This window comes from Trichosurus vulpecula, chromosome 8 (genome assembly GCF_011100635.1).
Source record: "Trichosurus vulpecula isolate mTriVul1 chromosome 8, mTriVul1.pri, whole genome shotgun sequence".
NCBI lineage: Eukaryota > Metazoa > Chordata > Mammalia > Diprotodontia > Phalangeridae > Trichosurus > Trichosurus vulpecula.
This window is the reverse complement of record NC_050580.1, coordinates 43,224,363-43,245,127: the sequence shown is the minus strand read 5'-3', so window position 1 is coordinate 43,245,127 and position 20,765 is coordinate 43,224,363. Positions and strand designations below refer to the sequence as shown.

The 20,765-nt window shown below is 37.8% G+C and overlaps 1 protein-coding gene across 1 annotated transcript in view; it reads left to right on the top strand.

Moving 5' to 3' along the window:
* The window catches only part of CRTC3 (CREB regulated transcription coactivator 3), an 88,816-nt gene that overhangs the window by 30,269 nt on the left and 37,782 nt on the right, over positions 1-20,765 (top strand). Inside the window, exon 3 of the mRNA XM_036735882.1 lies at positions 10,371-10,490. Within this exon, the coding sequence (XP_036591777.1) occupies positions 10,371-10,490 (120 nt within the window). The remainder of the gene's footprint in view (positions 1-10,370; positions 10,491-20,765) is intronic.

The following is a 20,765-nucleotide window of genomic DNA, read 5'->3' as shown; positions in this document are numbered from 1 at the left end:
AATCAAAGTCAACTGCAAGTCATGTCAGCATTTCCCTGATGTCATGGCCCTCTTCGAAAGCGAAGCACAAACACAGCAACCTGTGAGGGAATTGGGTATAGCAGTAAAAACCTAAAAAATAAAAAAAATTTTTAAAAAAGGGCTTTTTCAGGATTAGGGAGACCTGAACTATTTTTAGACAGGGAGGAAGGGTAGAGATGAATTAGAGAAAAGATGATTCTTAGAGCAGTGTCCTAGAAGGGGTCAGAGGTGAGAGGATCAAGATATAGCATTTTAAGGTTTACTTTTTTTTTAATAACAGCCCTTTAACAGACTTAGTTCAGGTAGGTTTATCTTTATTTTATAAATGGAGGTACAAAGAGGTTAAGGAATTCACCCTTGAGCCCATAGCCAGTAAGTGTTGAGCCAGGACTTCAAAGTTCTTTGTACTATGATAGTGTTAGTGAAAAACAGGAACCAAAGTGGGGAAGTAAGAATGTACATGTGTTGAGGGGGCTTAGGGATTCGGAGAGTGATGCTGACAAGTTTATGGTTTTTAAAAATACACACTCACACATAGCATCACCAACCAAAGTAGTTGATTGATCAGAAGGAAATCACAGTCATAAGTTCATTAGATACAATCTTCAGCCCTAGTGCTTTTTGTTTTCATTTCTGCTGACTTAGCAATTCATCACTGCCTGTTCAGATATAGGATGCATTAGATGACTTCTAAGTTCCTTTCCACCTCTGAGATTCCATGACTCTTCAGTCTGTAAGGACCTTTCTGCCAAATTTTAGTCCTACTTCTCCAACTGCTCTTTGAATATCCTTATGAATGTCCCATCATCACCTCAAATTCAATACCTCTAAAACAAAACTAAACTAAAAAAAATAACTTCCTCCTAATTTCCCTATGTCAATCGTATTTTTCAAGACTCTGGAATCATCTTTATCTCTTCTTCTCCCTGCACATTCTATTGATATTAACTAAGTCCTGTCTGCTGGTTTTTTGCATCTTTCATTTCCTTCTCATTGCCTAGGCCATTAGTATTTCCTACCTAGACTGTCATTACCTTGGTCTCCCTTATCCTCTCCCCAATCAATATATTCCAATACAGTGCTGTACTATATAAATGTAAGATGTTTATAGTTTTCATTAAAATGTAATACAATTCAAGATCTTTAGTTGGTCATTCAAATCTTTTCACCATCTATTGCCTAACTACTCCAATTTATCTCCCCTTGCTTTAATTTTTTTTTGAAAATTTTTTATTCTGAACTTAACATAAAAAAGAGTATTTCCACGTATGCAACAGAACACAGTATTCTATATGAAACTCAATATCAGTTTCACACTGTTTTTTAAAAAGGTATATGATAAATTCTATGTTTCTTTCAACACTGTCCTTATTTGTGCTTCCTTCTGAACTTCCTTCAGTTCTCTTCTGTGCATTTAAAAAAATGTTTCAAATGCCTTTTTTTTGTCTTTTGTCTTATTTTGTCTTTTTGTCTTATTGTTGCTATTCAAACTCCCCTACCTCTCTGACTTCTCACCCATTAACTGAGAGAAAGTAAAGGGGAAAACTCTTGGAACAAATAAACATAGTCAAGCAAAACAAATCCACACAAGGGCTATATCTAAAAATATGAATAATGTCTCTTTCTACACCTTGTGTCTGTCACCTGTCTCAGTAAGTGAGTAACATGATTCATTATAGGTACACTGGAGACATGGTTGGTCATTGCTTTGATCAAAATTCTTAGGTCTTTCATGGTTATTTTTGTTTACGCACAATATTGTTATCCTTGTATTATTTCTTCTTTTGGTCCTGCGCACTTCATTTTGCATTTGTTCATACTATCTAAGATTCTCTGAAATTATCTTTTTTACCATTTCTTTCAATTAATAAACATTTATTAAGAGGCTGCTCTGTGTCAGGCATTGTCCTAGGTACTGAGGATACAAAAAAGAGGCAAAGACAGCCCCTGACCTCAAGGTGTTTACAGTCTAATGAGAAAGACTACATGCAGACAAAGCAAGGTATATACAAGATATATAGGAAATAATTATAACAGAGGGAAGGCACTAGAATTAAGTGGGGTCGAGGAAGTCTTCTTGTAGAAGGTGGTTTTTAGTTGAGGCTTAAAGGACACCAGAAGGGTCATTGGAGAAGGGAGAGCATTCTAGGCATGGGGGACAATGCAATAATATTCCATTACGTTAATATAATACCATATTTTCAGCCATTCCAGACTGTCCAAGAATCAGTCTAAGCCACTTTCTTAGATTCTAGTTTTTTTCCCCTCCCCTTTTAAATCCCTCCTCCAGGATCAGAAAGTTTTTTCTTGCCACTAATCCTTCCCAGATATTGTCCTCCGTCTTAATCTTCACCTCCCCATTACTGCTTTTTTTTTTGACTGTTGAGTTTGATATATTTCTACGCTAAAATGTGTAAAAAATGTGTGTTCAATCCTTCTTTGTTTATGTAAGAATGAGGTTCTTCCAGTGGCCTTTACCTCTACCCTTTCCTCCATGTCTGTGTATTCTCACTCACCTCAAATATGAGAAATCACAGGTTCTACTTCCTTCCTTCAGTATATTCCTTCTTTTACCCCCTGGGACCTCTATTTTTCTTTTACAACTATCCCAGTAGCCACTGAAGACAATAAAATTCTGAAGGGACACTTGTTTTTTTCCTCCTGTTAGAATTTCCACACTCTATCATCATACAGCCCCTTCCATTACTTAAATTTACCTTTCTAGATTTCTCTGGACTCTTACATTTATATTTTAAAAGTTACAATTCAGTGCTGGCCTTTTCACAAGAAATGCTTGAAAGTGGATTGTGGAAGAAGTACAGTGGTGAGCTCTCATCCACAAACTTCTCCAAACAGGTCTAGAAAATGTACCAGTCTTAATCCTGATGGGGAAATCCAGAAAAAGTCACAATGAGTCCTTTGTCCCTCAGGTCCTGGGAGACTGGGGACTGGATGAGGAAAGAGCACAACTGGGAACAGAACATGGTAGAGCTCAGGATGGAGCTATGCACGAGGGCAAGACAAAGTTCCAGAACGATACCAGGTCTCCACCAGACCCATACTAGGGCTCTATGATGAGGACAGGTGTGAATTGGCAATTTTGTTGCCTGTCTATCCTGATTGGAGTCACCAATCTAGGGTGGAATGAGAAAGGGACCTGCGCAGACCTGGGCCTTCCTAAGTGAAGGAGTATTTGGGTGGTGTACTGAGAGAAAAGGAAGTTCAGAAGCAAGCAGCAACTGTTTGGCTCAACCCTAGACTTGAAGCAGTGTTTCATTTCTAGCATCTAGCCCAGCCTGCAGAGGAATAACCAAGGCAGAAATCTCAGACCAAACAGAAACCTATGATTCTGCTTCTCATTGGATAGAGTGCTGGACCTGAAGTCAGGAAGACTCCCTGAGTTTAAATATGGCCTCAGACACTTACTAGCCATGTGACCCTGGGCAAGTCACTTAACCCTGTTTGTCTCAGTTCCTTATCTGTAAAAGGAGCTGGAGAAGGAAATGGCAAACCATTCCAATATCTTTGCCAAGAAAACCACAAATGAGGTCACTAAGAGTTGGATGTTACTGAAAAAAACAAGTAAACAACAACTGAAAAAAAAGTTGAGCTTTCTGGCTGGTCGATAGGGGCTGAGTCCAGCAGCAGTCTGCTCTTACATTGACCCAAGTCCAGGTCAGGAACTAAGAGAGCTCAACCACTGGGGCATCCAACAAACTTTGCCCTGGAACAGACCACTTTGGGATAACAGAAAGCTTAGAAGTCCCCAGCTTGTCCCTGAGATCCTGGAATAATTCAGCATTCAATACCCAAGAAAGCAGCAATAGGGTTATCTTTGACCTTCTGACAGAAGTGCAGCAGAAGCCAACCCTAATATCAAGTTGGAAGTCAAGAAGTAGGCTAGAAGAATGAGCAAACAAAAAAAGCCCATCATAAAGCGCTGTTATTGTGGCAGGCACACTGAAGACACAGATGCAGAAGGGAATGACTCTAAAACATTTACAAGCAAGTTCTCAGAGGAAAACACAGCTAACACTTTTGGAAGAGATGAAGTAAGAGTTTTTTAAAAAGAGTTCAGTGTTTTTATAAAAGTAGAAGAAAGAACTGGAAAGGGGATTATTAGCTGGGCACAAGAAGTATAAAACCTTGCCCAAACAATAAACCCTGTGAAAATTAGAATGGACCAAATAGAAGCTAGTGACTGCATAAGGCAACAAGAAATATTAAAACAAAATCAAAAGGCTAAAAAAAATAGAAAAATATGTAAGGTAGTTAATAGTGAAAACAATTTACCTAGAAAACAAAGTGAAGAAAAAAAAAACTCTTAAGAATCATTGTAGGGGCAGAACCAAGATGGTGACAGGAAGGCAGGAACTTGCTTAACCTCCCCCCAAATCCCTCCAAACACTTGTAAAAAATGGCTCTGAACAAATTCTAGAGCTGCAGAACCCACAAAATAGCAGAGGGAAACAGATCTCCAGCTCAGGAGAGCCCAGATGGTCACCAGGAAGGGTCTATCACACGGTGCTGAGAACAGAGGGCAGCCCAGTGTGGGCTGCGCCAGGACAGACCAGACCCGGAGTCAGCCAGCCAGAAGAGGCCTTGGGGCCATGAAACAGTGAGCTGTGGCAGTTACCAGACTTCTCAACCCACAAATGCCAAAGAGCAGGTTAGGGGGAAACTGCGGAATTGAGTTCAGAGCAGTCTGGCCGCCAGCTCTGGGGTGGAGGAGGTCGTGCAGCAGTGGAGGTAGCAGCAGCAGGAAGCTCCTAAGGCTGCCTCCAGAGCGCCAGCGGCTTCCCAACTCCCTGGCTCACATGGTGGGAGGAATCTAGCAGCAGATCAAAGTGGGAATTCAAGGAGCGCTTTATGGGGACAAAGGCAGATTTTCTTGCTGTGCCCTGCTTCGATCTGAATTGTAGTCCTGGTTGGCAGTTCTTGGGGGAGGAGGAGTGCTGTGGGACAGAGCCTGGGGTGACGGTGGAGTAGAAACAGCAGTCTTGGACCTTAAAGCTTGGGACAAAGTACTCTCCACTCTACAAGCAGTCATATCCTGACAAAAAGATCAAGGGTCAAGTAGTTGGCTGGGAACATGAACAGGCAGCAAAAATGAACTCAGACTCAAACTCCGACTCAAACTCAAACTTTAGATTCCTTTTTTGGTCATAGAGCCAGCCAGAAGAAGTCAACAAAGTCAAAGAGCCTACATCAAAAGCCTCCAAGAAAGATATGAATTGGTCTTAGGCCATGGAAGAGCTCAAAAAGGATTTGGAAAAGCAAGTAAAAGAAGTAGAGGAAAAATTGGGACGAGAAATCAGAGTGATGCAAGAAAACCATGAAAAACAAGTCAATGACTTGCTAAAGGAGACCCAAAAAAGTACTGAAGAAAATAACACCTTAAAGAATAGACTAACCCAAATGGCAAAAGAGCTCCAAAAAGCCAATGAGGAGAAGAATGCCTTGCAAGGCAAAATTAGCCAAATGGAAAAGGAGGTCCAAAAGACCACTGAAGAAAATACCACCTTAAAAATCAGATTGGAGCAAGTGGAAGCTAGTGACTTTATGAGAAACCAAGATATTATAAAACAGAACCAAAGGAATGAAGAAATGGAAGACAATGTGAAATATCTCATTGGAAAAACCACTGACCTGGAGAATAGATCCAGGGGAGATAATTTAAAAATTATTGGACTACCTGAAAGCCATGATCAAAAAAAGAGCCTAGACATCATCTTTCAAGAAATTGTCAAGGAAAACTGCCTTGATATTCTAGAACCAGAAGGTAAAGTAGAAATTGAAAGAATCCACTGATCTTCTCTTGAAAAAGATCCCAAAAAGAAAACTCCTAAGAATATTGTCACCAAATTCCAGAGTTTCCAGGTCAAGGAGAAAATACTGCAAGCAGCTGAAAAGAAACAATTTGAGTATTGTGGAAACATAATCAGAATAACACAAGATCTAGCAGCTTCTACATTAAGGGATCGAAGGGCTTGGAATATGATATTCTGGAGGTCAAAGGAGCGAGGATTAAAACCAAGAATCACCTACCCAGCAAAACTGAGTATAATGCTCCAAGGCAAAATATGGATTTTCAATAAAATAGAGGACTTTCAAGCTTTCTCAATGAAAAGACCAGAGCTGAATAGAAAATTTGACTTTCAAACACAAGAATCAAGAGAAGCATGAAAAGGTAAACAAGAAAGAGAAATCATAAGGGACTAACTAGAGCTGAACTGTTATGTTTACATTCCTACATGGAAAGATGATGTGTGTAATTCAGGAGACCTTTCCCAGTATTAGGGGAGTTGAAGAGAATATAGACAGAGGGCACAGGATGAGCTGAATATGAAGGGATGATATCTAAAAAAAATGAAATAAATTTAAGGGGTGAGAGAGGAATATATTGAGAGAGGGAGAAAGGGAGAGATGGAATGGGTAAATTATCTCACATGAAAGTGGCAAGAAAAAGCAGTTGTGTTGGAAGAGAAGAGGGGGCAGGTGAGGGGGAATGAGTGAATCTTACTCTCATCAGATTCAACTTGAGGAGGGAATAACATACACACTCAATTGGGTATCTTACTCCACAGGAAACTAAGGGGAAGGGGATTAAAAAAGGGGGGGATGATAGAAGGGGAGGAAGAAGTAATCAAAAGCAAACACATTTGAAAAGGGACAGGGTCAAGGGAGAAAATTGAATAAAGGGGGACAGGATAGGATGGAATGAAATATAGTTAGCCTTTCACAACATTAGCATTGTGGAAGTGTTTTGCATAATGATATATGTGTGATCTATGCTGAATTGCTTCCCTTCCTAGGGAGGGTGGGCTGGGAGGGAAGAGGAGAGGAATTTGGAACTCAAAGTTTTAAAAGCAGATACTTAAAAAAATTAATATTTTTTGCATGCAGCTGGGAAACAAGATATATAGGGAGTGGGGCATAGAAATCTATCCTGCCCTACAAGAAAGTAAGGGGAAAGGGGGTTGGGGGGGCGGGAATGGGGTGAAAGAGGGGAGGGCTGACTGGGGAACGAGGCATTCAGAATATATGCCATCTTGGAGTGGGGGAGGGTAGAAATGGGGAGAAAATTCGTAACTCAAAATCTTGTGGAAATCAATGTTGAAAACTAAAATATTAAATAAAATATATACAGAAAAAAAAGAATCATCATACTATCTGAAAACATCATAACCAAAAAAAGGGCCCTACGACATCCTTTTTTAAGAAATCTTAGAAAATTGCCCAGATCCTTTATAACCAGAGGGCAAAATGCAAATAAAAAAATCCATAGTTACCTTCTGTGAGAAACCTCAAAATGAACGCTCCCAGGAACATCATACCAAAACCCAAACTTTCAGGTCATAGAAAAATATACTACAAGCAGCCAGAAAGAAAGAATTCAAATATCAAGCCACAGTCAGGATCATAACACAATTTCACAGGCACCTCTATAAAAAGGCAGAGTACTTGGAACAGGATATTCCAGAAGGCAAAGGATATGGGCTTATGTCTGAAAAGAACTTGCCTAGAATAATGCCGTAGTGGGGGAAAGGGGCCATTAATGAAACAGAGGACTTCCAAGCGTTCCTGATGAAAAGACCAGAGCTGTGGAGAAAATTTGAAGTTCAAACACAGGAGTAAAAAGAAACAGAAAAGTAAACATGAGTGAACACTACTTACATTCACATATGTTAAGTTGATACACACGTCCTCTATGAACCCTACTCTTACCAGGATCCATAGAGAGAGTCCAATTTCACAAGGCGTGGGAGTGGTTCTATTATGTCTTGATGGTCTTAAGAATTGGAAGAAAGGAATACTCTGTGACAGCTTGCAAGCAGAGACTTAAAGGAAAAAACAGATTTTCCATAAGGACTACATGAATACCTTGCTGCTGCTTGCTATTTGTCCTTCATTCTCAAAGAGGACTGACATCGGGGAGATGATTTGGATTTAAGTGAGGGAGGGCTGTGCAAAGTCACCAGCCTCACTTTCCTCTAGAGCCATCTGGGTCCAGTGGCCAGATATGGATCAGGACAATACCTAGAAAAAAATGAAGCAAGAAATTAAAAACAACAAGAAATAAAAACTCTGAAGGAAGGAATTGAAGAGAACAGCTTAGAACAGAAAGTGATAAACCTTACCCTAATGGACTCCCTGAAAAAGAGAACTAAGAGATCCCTGTTATCTTTGCAGAGAGAAGTTTCAGTTCAGTGATTCTCATGTTGATTCTTGGGAAACTGTAGTGTTCCATGACTAACAGCCATACAAAAATGCCAAAAGAATATTGATATAAGAAAAATGGGCCTCTCAAAGGCTCTTTCCTATCTACCTAAAAATTAACTCTAGGAAAGAATTAACTTTTCCCTTAAAAATCAAAGAAATAATCTTTCTCCTAAAGATCACTTCCAAGAAAAACTATCCTTTGGACTCTCGAGATGCCTCCCTGTAGGGCATATGCTAGATAGAATGGTTTATTTTTCAACTTCCTTGCTTTAAGTGCCAAATTGTACCATTAATCTATTATTTCTTGCTAAAAAATCATTTGTTTATCATTAGTGACTAAGTGAGATTTTCAGACCCCAGACCTATTCAGTTGTTAAGTTCCTTTCAAGTATCCTTGTTATTTGTTCAGTGCTAAGGGACTTAAATTTCAGACTTCTTAATTTCTTTCTTGGAAACAATGTGAGGGTGTCTGCAGAAGCCAAGGTAGAATACAAATATCCCTGGTATCCCTTAATGAAAAATTTTTAAATTTTATCATTCATAAATTCATCTAAAATCTTGAAACTACTTATGTTTTCAGCCTGTACTTCCATAGGATTATAGGATCATAGATTTAGAGCTAGAAGGGTCTTCCATCTAGTGTAGACCCTTAATTTTACAGACAGCATAACTGAGGTCCAGAAGGGTTAAGTGACTTATGTCTAAGTGACTTCCCTAAATGGCAGAGCTAGGATTAGAATTTAGGTGCTCTGAATACAAATCCAGTTCTCCTTTCACTGCACTGTGCTGCTTCATAAATTTACTTAGTAAAGTAAGATATTGGCAACATAAATTTCTGTAATCTTCATATCATATTAAATTTTGTTTTTAAAAATTAAATTAATTTTTTTTAAATTAATTTTTTGTGGTAGACAAAAATTCTCCCTTGTTATTGAAGAAGAAATAAAAAGAAAATGTGTTGTTGTTATGTCATTTTTCAGTAGTCTGACTCTTTCTGACCCCATTGGGGTTTTCTTGGCAGAGATACTGGAGGGGTTTCCCATTTCCTTCTCCAGCCCATTTTGTATATGATGGAACCGGGACAAATAGGGTTAAGTGACTTGCCTGGAGTCACCCAGCTAGTAAGTGTACAAAATCGGATTTGAACTCACAAAGGTGAGTCTTCCTGACTCTAAGATCAGCACTCTATCCACTGTACCACCTACCTGCCCTTTAAAAAATGCTCATATACAAATATTCGTAGTCAAGTGGTCAAGCAGAAGAAATTCCTGCATTGTCCATGACCAGAAAAATACATGTCTCAGTCTGTACCCTGAATATGTCACCTGTCTGCACGAGATGAGTAGCATCTTGCATTTCTTTCTGGACAGTTAGGAAGTGGGGTGGTAATTACCAACACTCCCTGTGTTGGTAAGCAAAATGGGCTCTTAGCACTTAGTTCAACGAAGTGCCCTTGAAGAGTTTGGCTTTTGTTTCCTTTGAGTAATTCAGTGTATTTCATTGAGTCTTACTAGGTGCTAAGCCCCAGGCCCAAACCCCTATTAGGTGCTAAGTCTATGTGGGTGTAAAGCTCCCAGGGTACTAAGGGGAGGTGCTAACTCAAGAGCCAATAATAGGAGCCTAAGTTCTGGTCATTCAGATGATGTTTGATGACGTCTGAAGTACTATAAGAAGAGAAGACAGAGCCATTTGTGCAGGGCTCTCACTCTTCGTGGTGCGTGATGATGCAGAGACTCCGGGCAGCTGTAGCTAAGAAGCCCTCTAGCTAGTAAACCCGGATGTTGGGACTTTGTTAAACTCTGGTAACTATGTATTGGGATTTGAATCAGACAAGGTCTGTCTGTTGACGTTTGTACTTTGTTTGTATTTGCTCTGAAGTTCAGGATGCTGGCTTTTTCCCCTGAACTAAGTGAATTGTATTTATGCTGAATTGAAGTAAGCTTGTCAACCCCTGAACATTGCTTTCCATAGAAAAGCAGATCAAAAGAACCTGTGCTTTTGCTAGCGTACTTGTTGTTGGACTTGTGTTGGTCTTTCACCCCCCCAACAGCTGCTAGCCAGATTGTTGAAACACTGCCTTACTGTATATAATTAGAGGATTAACTTTTCTTTCCATCTCTCTGCAGCCATCATTTCACCAGGTTGATAACATTCGAGGAACACGTCACCATGGGCTTGTCGAAAGAGTCTCCCGGAATCGCTTTCATCCCTTGCACCGAAGATCTGGGGATAAACCAGGAAGACAAATATCCTTTTTTGTTCTCAGTTGATGAGCATTAACTTTGAAATTTCTGGACAGCCTACCTAGCATTCACCTTTAGTTCTCAGTCTTCATTATTTGTGGATTATCTGAGACAATTGAAATAGATGGTGTCTAGACACATTTCTAAAATTTAAATGATTAAAGAATAATTTTTAAATAGATTTTTATCTGTTTTTGTTTTTTCATCATCTAGAAGATTTTTCCTATATCTCTACTCTTTCCCTTCCCTGAAATCCACAATTTCTTTTAAAGAGAAAACAGAGAAAAAACCAACAAGACCAACCAATACAGCAAAGACAGACATTCTATGCAGTTTCACATCCATAGAGCCACCTCTACAAAGGAAGGGGAGACATGTCTTCTCGTATCTCTTTTTTGGGCCCAAGCTTGTGCTTTGTAGTTTTGCAACATTCATTTTCTTTGTTTTGTAGTGGTTGTCCTTTTCATATACATTGTTGTAGACATCATATATATTCTCTTGTTTTTGCTTATTCCCTTTGCATCAGTTCATGTAAGTCTTTGCATACTTCTCTGTATTCTTTATTTCTTACAACATGGTAATATCCTCTTACATTCATGTACCACAGTTGGTTCAGCTATTTATCAATCAGCTGGCATCTACTTTGTTTCCATTTCTTTGCAGCCTCAGAAAGTGCTGCTATAAGTATTTTGGTGTATACGGACCCTTTCTTTTTGTCTGTGACTTCCTTGTGATATGTGCTTAGCAGTGGAATCTCTGGATCATTTTAGCCACTTTATTTGGCATAATTCCAAATAACTTTCCAGAATGGTTAGACTACTTCATACCTCTGTCAGCAGGACTTTATGTAATTAATTCCTCCATGAAAACATCTGTAAGTTTCAGGTCATTCAGGTAATTGGGATTTTAGTCCAGCCCTTCTTCAAAGAGCTTTCATTGCTTTCCTTGGAGATTGGCAGAGCAAGTGTTTCATCTGTTATGAATTAAGTTACAACTATTAAGTCAACTGACTGAAACACATAAAATTTTACATTTTATATTTATTTCATTTGACATGCTGTTAGTATATAAAGACAGCTAAAGTACTCACCCACACACCATTGACTTCTGAACCAGGAAAGAGTTTAAATTTATTCAACAAATATTTAATGAGCAATGTTTTTAGTGATAGGCTGAATGCTATGTGCAATACAGAACACATGTAATACATAGCCCTTTCTTATCTTAATGCAGAGGATGAGATTATAAAGGGAAAGATAGGGCTTCTCCTAAGACTTCATTCATCCCTATCTACTTGTCTGTCACAGAGAGCTTGGCCCTTCTGAATTAGACTAAGCTGAGCTGGAACAGTGGGTGACAGGAATTTTTTTCTGCTTCTTCTTACCGTGTTTACCCATAAGAACATTACTCTAGAGCTGTAAGGAACCTTAATCTAATCCAACTTTCTTATTTAAAATCTAACACTTTTCGCTGTACTCCGCTGCCGCTCAATGGCATTTCCCTTTTTCCCTAATCAGCTTGGGAAACAGACCTAGTAGTGTTATTGCTGGGTCAAAGGGTACCCACGGTTTTCTAACTCTTTGGGTATAATTTCCTGGATTGCTCTCCAAAATGGTTGGATCAGTTCACATTTCCACTAACAGTGAATTAGTGTCCCAATTTTTCCATGCCCCCTTCAACATTTGTTGCTTTCCCCTTCTGTCATTTTAGCCAATCTGATAGATGTCAGATTTTTAAAAGAGAAGAGAATCAAATCACTAGCGTTAAAAATGAAAAGGGTGAATATGTGATCAATGAAATCAAAATAATTATAAAAAGTTATTTTGACAAGTTATATGCCAATAAATTGAACAATTTAAGTAAAATGGAAGAATAGCTACAAAAATATAAACAGCCTAGATTAACAGAAGAGAAAATACAAAATCTAAATATAATAGTGGGGACTTTCACCTTTCCCTCCCGGAATTAGATAAACGTAACCAAAAAATAAATAAGAAAGAAGTCAAGGAGGTGAACAGAATTTTAGATAAGCTAGATTGTTGTAGAAAATTGAATGGGAATAGAAAGGAATGTACCTTTTTCTTGGGCCCCACTATTATAGTTTTACTATCTGTTTCCACCTGTAATTCATTGTCTTTTCCTTTAAAAGTTTAGATGCTATAGCATTTGGTTCACGTAGGTTTAATATTGATATTGCTTCATTGTCTATGGTACCTTTTATCATAATGTAGTTTCCCTGTTTATCTCTTTTAATTAAATTTACTTTAGCCTAACTTTGTCTGAAATCATGATTGCTTTTTTTATAGCAAATGAAGCATAATAAGTTCTTTTCTGGCCCTTTATTTTAACTCTGTATTTATCTGTCATTTTTAAATGTCTTGTAAACAACATATTGCCTTTCTTAGTCCATTCTGCAGTTTTTGTTTTATGGGTCAATTCATCTCATTCACATTCAAAGTTATAATTACTAGTTGTGTATTTCTCTCCATCCTGTTTTTCCTCACTATTATCCTTCTCACCGTCTCTTTTTACCCCATCCCTCCCCACACATCTAATTTACTACCTCCCTTATCCACACGCTTTTTAAGAATTCCTCACTTATCCTTTCCCCTTACCGTCTTATTCCTTAATCTGCCCAACCCTCAGAGTCCCTCCCTTATTCTCTCCCCCACCCTCCTACTTCTTGATATGAACACCCTTCTAAAAGTCCCTCTTTATCCTGTCCCCTCACCCTATTTCTTTACAAATTTAGGAGACTTTTATAGTATGTTATTCCCTCTTTAACCCAGTTTCGATGAGGTTCTAGCACTACCAGCCCTCCACTCCCACCTATTTCTACTGTAACAATTCTTCATGCCTTGTTTGTGTGAGATAATTGCCCCATTTTACTTCTCCCCAGTCAGTTTTATTTTTTAGAATCATCCCACCCTACTCAACTCAGCCCCAAGCCTTCTATCTATTTATGTTCTTTCAAACTACCCAAGTAAATGGTTTGACCTTATGAAGGCCTTTATAATTGGTCTTTAATGTTTGGGTCTTGTGTGTTTGATTTTCCATTGAGTTCTGGTCTTTTTATTACAAATACCTGAAAGTCTTTCAGTTCGTTAAATGTCCTTTTTTTTTATTCAGGATTATACTCTGCTTTACTGGTTAACTTATTCATGGTTTCACATGTAGCTCCTTTGCTCTTCAAAATATAATATTCCAAGCCCTTTGGTCTTTTCATGTAGAAGCTTCTCGATCTTGTGTTATCCTGACCGTAGCTCCACAATATTTACCTTTTTTTTTCTTTTGCTTGTAGCATTTTCTCCTTAACCTGGGGGCTTCAAATTTGGTTATAATGTTCCTGTGAGTTTTCATCTTGGCATCTCTTTCAGGTGGTGATTGGTGGATTTTTTTCTATTTCTGTTTTACCCTTTTGTTCTAGAGCTTCAGGGCAATTTTCTTTGATAATTTCTTGTAAGATAGTATCTAGACTTTTTTTTAATCATAACTTTCAGGTAGTCCAACAATTCTTATGTTGTCTCTCCTACATCTGTTCTCCAGATCATTTGTATTTCTAATCAGATGTTTCACATTCTCTTGTATTTTTTCATTCTTTTGATTTTGTTTTATTATTTCTTACTGTCTTATAATGTCATTAGCTTTCCCTTGCCTAGTGGTAGTTTCTAAGGAGTTAGTCTCTTCCTTAACTTTTTGGATCTCTTTTCCCAATTGGTTGGCTTTCTTTTCATAATTTTCTTGATTTTCTTGTATTGCTCTTATTTTTCCCCTAATTTTTCCTCAGCCTTTCTTATTAAACTTTTAAAATCCTTTTTAAGCTCTTTTAAGAACTCATTTTTGGTTTATGACCACTTCACATTTTTCTTTGATGTGGGAGTGGCTTTTTTGACTTGATTATCTTCTGAGTATGAATCCAGAGCTTCTCTATCCCCATAGCAGCTATCTATGGTCAGGTTCTTTCTCCTTTGCTTACTTATTCATTCATTCATTTATGTTTTTAGCGGTATATTATCATAGAAAGGTTTTAGTCCCAAGTTGTGGGGGATGATGCCTCAGGTTTCAGGTTTTGTTGTTTTCTGTGCTCTGTCTGGGACTCTTCCCTGAGCCATGGCCAGGGCCTCTAGCCACACCATCATCCCAAATGTTATTGCTCCTTGCAGTCTCTCCTGTGGATGCAAACTTCAACTCACTCCACTGCCCTGGAACTGAAACTAGGGACTCTGCTCCCCTGTAAGTGCCCACAGTCAGCAGGGTCCCCATCCCTCTGCTACCATCCTCACTGGGCATATATTCACTCCTTTTCACACATAGCTGCAGCCCGGGACTACATCTGGTCAGCACACCTGTGCCTGACATCCAGCAACAGTGGACGATACTTCAGTCTTCCAGCTGAGCAGCTGACCCCCACACTGTGTGTGAAGTGAAAGTTCCTGAAGTTGAGGCTGCCTCAGGACACACTGCCATTCATAGTTCGCTCGGAGGGGATGTTTTACTTGTTAGTGGGAGAATTTTGGAGAACCCAGTATTTCCTCTCTTATTCTGCCATCTTCATTATAAGCATTTTACTCATTTAATTTACTGCATTTTCTTTCCTTTTTTTTTTTTTTAACTTTGTTGAGGTCTTTTTTTTTTACATCAGTCATTTCACACCATCACCATCCATATAAGTCCTCTGTAGTAACAGAGGAAAAAGATTAGCAAAACCAGTTGACTCAAGTATCTCAAGGCATATAGAATATTCTACATCCCCGTTCCACCAACATTTTACCAAGAAGGAAATGTGTTGTTCCTCATTCCTCTGGATCCAATGTTGATCTTACTCATATTTAATTTGAGATCATCTGCTTCATATTTTAAAAAACATTCTTGTAGTCATTAATTAATGAAGTTGTTCTGTTTCTTTGTTCTGTGTCATTTATTATGTCTTGTGTTTCTCTGAATTCTTCGTATTCATCATTTCTTATGGCTCAGTAATAATGTTTCTTTACAGTTCTCTACCACAAGTTATTTACCCTTCCTTAGTCAGTGAGAACCCATTTTGTTTTCAGTTCTTTACTGCCCTAGAAAGCATTGTTATGAATATATTGGTACATCTGGGATCTTTGTGTTTTTTTGAAGTCAAATTCAGTGGCAAAGTCTTTAGCAATTGATTGTTAAGTAACTTTTTTCACACAATTAAAAATTGTTTTGCAGAACAGTTGGACTGATCAAAAGTCCCACAACTGTATGTTAGTGTGCCTGCCATGACATAGCTACTGCCACTCCTTTTCTCCACCTCCTGGCTTACTTGGCTTCCTTCCTTTCCTTTAGCTTTCTCCTCACTAAAATACTTCTACAAGAAGCCTTTCCTAATCCCTCTTAATGCTAATGTTGGCCCTCTGTTGATTATTTCCAATTTATCCTGTATATTTCTTGTTTTTATATACTTGGTTTGATGTCTCCCTATTTAAACTGGGAGCTCCCTGAGAGGAGGGGCTGTCTTTTGCCTTTCTTTGTATGTGTAATGCTTTAGCATAGTACTTAGCACATAGTAGGTGCTTAATAAATGCTTGTTGTCTGACTATTCCTATCATTTACCATTGTCAATGTGAAGGATATGACATAAAACCTCAGAGTTGCTTAATTTACATTTCTCTTACTAGTAATACGGAATTTAGATAGATAATAGCTCTTAATAGCTTACAGTTCTTCTTTTAAACCATTTATCAGGGGATGTCTTTTGGTCTTACATATTTTGCATTCATTTTCTATGTATCTTAGTGATTTGGCTTTTATTTGATGCATCATATCTTAGGTTAGTGTGCATTTTAGTAGCAAAATTTTGTGGAATAATAGCATTTTAGAGCTGAAAGCAACCTTTAGAGGTCTAGTCCAACCCCCAATATTGTTTTATTTAATTTTGTCACTGAACAAAAAATTGTTTTCTGTCCCACCTCTTCTCTCAGTTAAAAAAAAACACAAAACCCTTGTAAAAAGTATGTGTAGTCAATCAAGACAAATCTTTACCTAGCCTAGACTATGTCCAAAAATATGTCTTGTTCTGCATCAAATCTGTCACTTCTTTCTCAGGAGTTGGGTAGCATCAAGCCTCTTATTTTACCTGAAGAAATAGGTCCAGACAGGTAAAATGTTTTGCAACCAAGCTAATTACTGGCAGGTCTGGATAATAAATAGAACTTAGGGCTACTGCCTCCCATTTATTCTGTGTAGACCAGAAGAATGGTTAAAAACTGTTGAAAAAAAGTTTTTGCACTTAAATGGGCAAAATCAGCTATAAGGAAATTGATTTCTATGAAATAGCATTACTCATAGCTAAACTACGAAATAACATATATATTTGCATGTTAAGTCCCGATTTAAGGAGGATCCTATTAACCCTATGCTCCTTCTGTTCTCCCCTACTGAGAGCATCATTTACTTTTCTGAGTTTCAATACATTTTGATGAGAGGACATCTCACTCACATTATATAAAAGATGAGGAGACAGCATGAGATTTGCATGACCTAGTCAAAAGCAGTTTCTGAGCCTGTAAGCCCAGGTCTGTCTTCAGATACAGTTGCTGGGAAAACCCAGCCTACTTGTGTTATTAACAGAAACAGCTTAAAAGCTACCACCTGCTAGGTGCCACACAAATACACATATATTTTTTAAACCAAGGGAAAAACCCAGACCCTATCAACCTGTGGGCTAAGCATTTATTTTTATTTTTAAGTAAAGGGTAAAATTATTTAACCTAAAAGGTTTTTTTTGTTGTTGTTTAATAAAAAAGAGGCATAGTAGCAATTGGGAAAGTCTTACATTCGGTTTAAAAAGTTTAAAGGAAGTGCTTTTCCAACTGCTGCCTAGGAATCAAATTTGTACTTGACAGTGTCACTTTCTTGACTTATGAAAACCTTGTATGAGAATGAGCCAGTGTCCACTGAGGCCACATAGGCCTCTAGGGAATAATAGGGAATCATTCCTCAAGGTAGAACGAGGCCTTCAGAATAATAATCCACATAAGGAAGTAGAAAATTGACCTTTAATCCAAACCAATGTGGCAACCAAAAAGAACCAGAATAAAACTAAGTTACTCAAACTGAGCAATTTTAGAAAATTTTCAGTCAAAAGGAAAATGAACCTTTCTGAGGTTCTCCTTATTTTTATTTTTTTTTTGAGGGAGGAAGGCAGGGCAATTGGGCTTAAGTGACTTGCCCATGGTCACACAGCTAGTAAGTGTGTCAAGTGTCTGAGGCAGGATTCGAACTCAGGTCCTCCTGACTCTAGGGCTGGTGCTCTACTCACTGCGCCAACTAGCTGTCCCCAGTTCTCCTATCACAGGACTGAACTGCGCTGTAGCCTGATAACATTTATGTGCTGGTATATTAGAACATGTAGAGATGAATTTATAAAGACTTAACTAATGATAAGACAATGTAAGTGACTTCTATGAGATGAGAGGAGAGCACATAACTTAGAGCAATGGTGTTAAAGTCAAATAGAAATTAGGGCCACTAATGCATATATAGGGATTTCTGCAGGCTACATATTGACTTAGTTTAAAATGTAATATTATCTATGTTTTATTATTTTTATTTATTTTGTTAAATTTTCCTGATTACATTTTAATCTGATTTGGGTTGTACTCGAGTTTTGTGGGCCGCAGCGGGGTCCATGTATATGATACCTCTGGCTTAGAGGTAACATCCTTTCCTCCTCCCACTTCACAGTCATAGGTTTGAATTTAAATTATTCTATTAAATTTAATACTAAAAGGACCTGTGATTTCGTCAGGATGGGGTCTTCCCTCACAGATGCACATCGTAAAACCTTTACCACATAGTAGATTGATGTTTAGGAGTTGCCATGGCCAAAGAGTTTATTGCCTTGTGGCCAACCTGCTGATGAGCCTTTCCAAACTTAGCTAGACTGGCCCTAAGATGACAGGTCCAGCACAGGCCCATTTTTAATTGATGTGCTAGTTTTCTTGTTACAAACACACCAGGATGATGCTATACTTTTTTAAAATTAAAATAAGAAAATGTATTAGTTATCATTGGGCAAATTTCTTTGAGCTTGAATGTTTTTATAAATGTTGTGGTACTTCTACTAACTTATAGTATTGTTATAAGGGATCTAAAACAATGCATGAAAAAGCACTTTGTAAATTTAAAAATAGACTTCACAGTTGGGTGTCTAATTTTTATCATTAATATAGTAGGCTGAGTTTTGAGATATAGTTAGACCTAACAAATCAGAAAGAAATTAATTTCATGGGGGACATGGAGAGAACAAATAAATGAATGAACACTGTTAAGACCAGCAATGTATCCTGTGGGTGTGCAGTCTAAATGCATTGTAAAGTTTGTTTTTTCAATTCCCTTCTTTGCTTCCTTGTCACTTTTCCCCTTCTCCTTTTATAGTATTCTCACTCCTTTGTACTTGATTCATAGCAAGCCTAATCATTAATATTTCAGAAATAATTTCCTTTAAAAAACATTTTAAATTGCATTTTTTATCAGCAAAAATCTGCCTTTTCTGACTCTTCACCCACCCCATAGAGAATGAAAGAAAAATAAAACCAGTTATAAACATGTACAGTCAAGCAAAATCAGATTTACACATACACATACACATGTGTCATTCTGCACTGAGTCCTTCACTTCTCTTTCAGGATGTGGATAGCATGTTTCTTTATTAGTCTCCTGGAATTGTGGTTAGTTATTATGCTGATTCGAGTTCCTAAGCCTTTGGGAGTTGTTTGTCTTTCAAGAATCAGTCAACATTTATTAAGCACACAAGTATGCCAGGCACTGTGTTAAGCTAAATATGGTCCTTGTATAAATTGTTCTCCTGGTTCAGTTCACTTTACTCTGTATCATCTTTCTAGGTTTCTCTGAAAATACCTCCTTCGTAATTTCTTATAGCATAATAGTATTCCGTCATTTTTATATACCATAACTTGTTCGGTCATTCTCCATTTAATAAACTCTCCCTCAGATTCCAGCTCTGTGCCACCTGAAAATGAGCTATAAATACTTTAATACAGTATCTCCTTAGGGTTTGTTTTTCTTAGGACCAGTTCTTCCCTTAATCTATCTTTCTTCTAATTTCCCCCTTTCTCTTTCTCCCCTTTCCCTCCTATTTCCTTATTGAATGAAATGTATTTCTCTGCCCAACTGTGTGTATGCATTTTTCTCTCCTTTATTCATTATAGATTAGAGGGAGATTCAAGTGTCAATTGCTCCCCCTATCTCTCTTGTTTGTATAGACTTCTATTTGTGCAGCCAGATTATGTGAGAAAATTTCCTGTAACCTTCTTTTCTGTTTCCCCTAGTGTATTCTTATTTCCCTCCTTTTCTAGTCTTCTTTTAAGATCAAGATATAACAGAACCAATTCCAGGTCTTCTGTCTACTTAGACTCCTGTTATGACCCCTGATGATGATAGAATTGAGTAGAGACATATGTATCATTTCCCCATATTAAAATGTAAACAGTCTGTTCTTGTTTAGTCCCTTATAATTATTCATTCATATTTGCCTTTTTATATTTCTTTTTACCTATGTTTAGACTTTAAAGTTTCTCTACAGCTTTAAACTTTTCATGAGGAATGCTTGAAATTCCCCAATTTTGTTACAGATCAATTTTTTCCCCTTGTAGGATTATACTCAGTTTTGCTGGGCAAGATATTCTTGGCTGTAAGCCTATAGCCTTTGTCTTTTGGAATATCATATTCCACGCTCTCCCTTTCTTTCTGTGGTGGATGTTAAATCTTGTGTTCCTGACTGTGGCTCCTCAGTACTTGAATTCTATCTTTCTGGCTACTTGTAGTATTTTTAATTTGACATAGAAGCTTTGAGTTTGGGGCTCTAATATTCCTAGGAGTTTTCATTTGGAAGTTGCAGGAAGTGACTAGTGGATTCTTTTATTTCCACTTTGCCCTCTGTTTCTAAGAGGTCTAGGCAGTTTACTTTTAAGATTTCTTGAAATATGATGTCTAGGCTCTTTTTTTGGTTATGACTTTTTGTCCAATGATCCTTGCATTTTTTTCTTCAATCTGTTTTCCACATCGTTTGTTTTTGTTATAAGTACATTATATTTTCTATCTTTTTTTTTCAATCCTTTGACTTTGTTTTTAATGTTTGTTGTTGTCTCATGGAATCATTGGCTTCTGTTTGACCCATCCTAATTTTCAGTGTTTGTTGCTTAGGCATTGTTATGTACCTTGTACCAACCTGTTAATTCCCTTTTCAATTCTTTCTTCCATAGCTCTCATTTGTTTTCCATGTGTTTT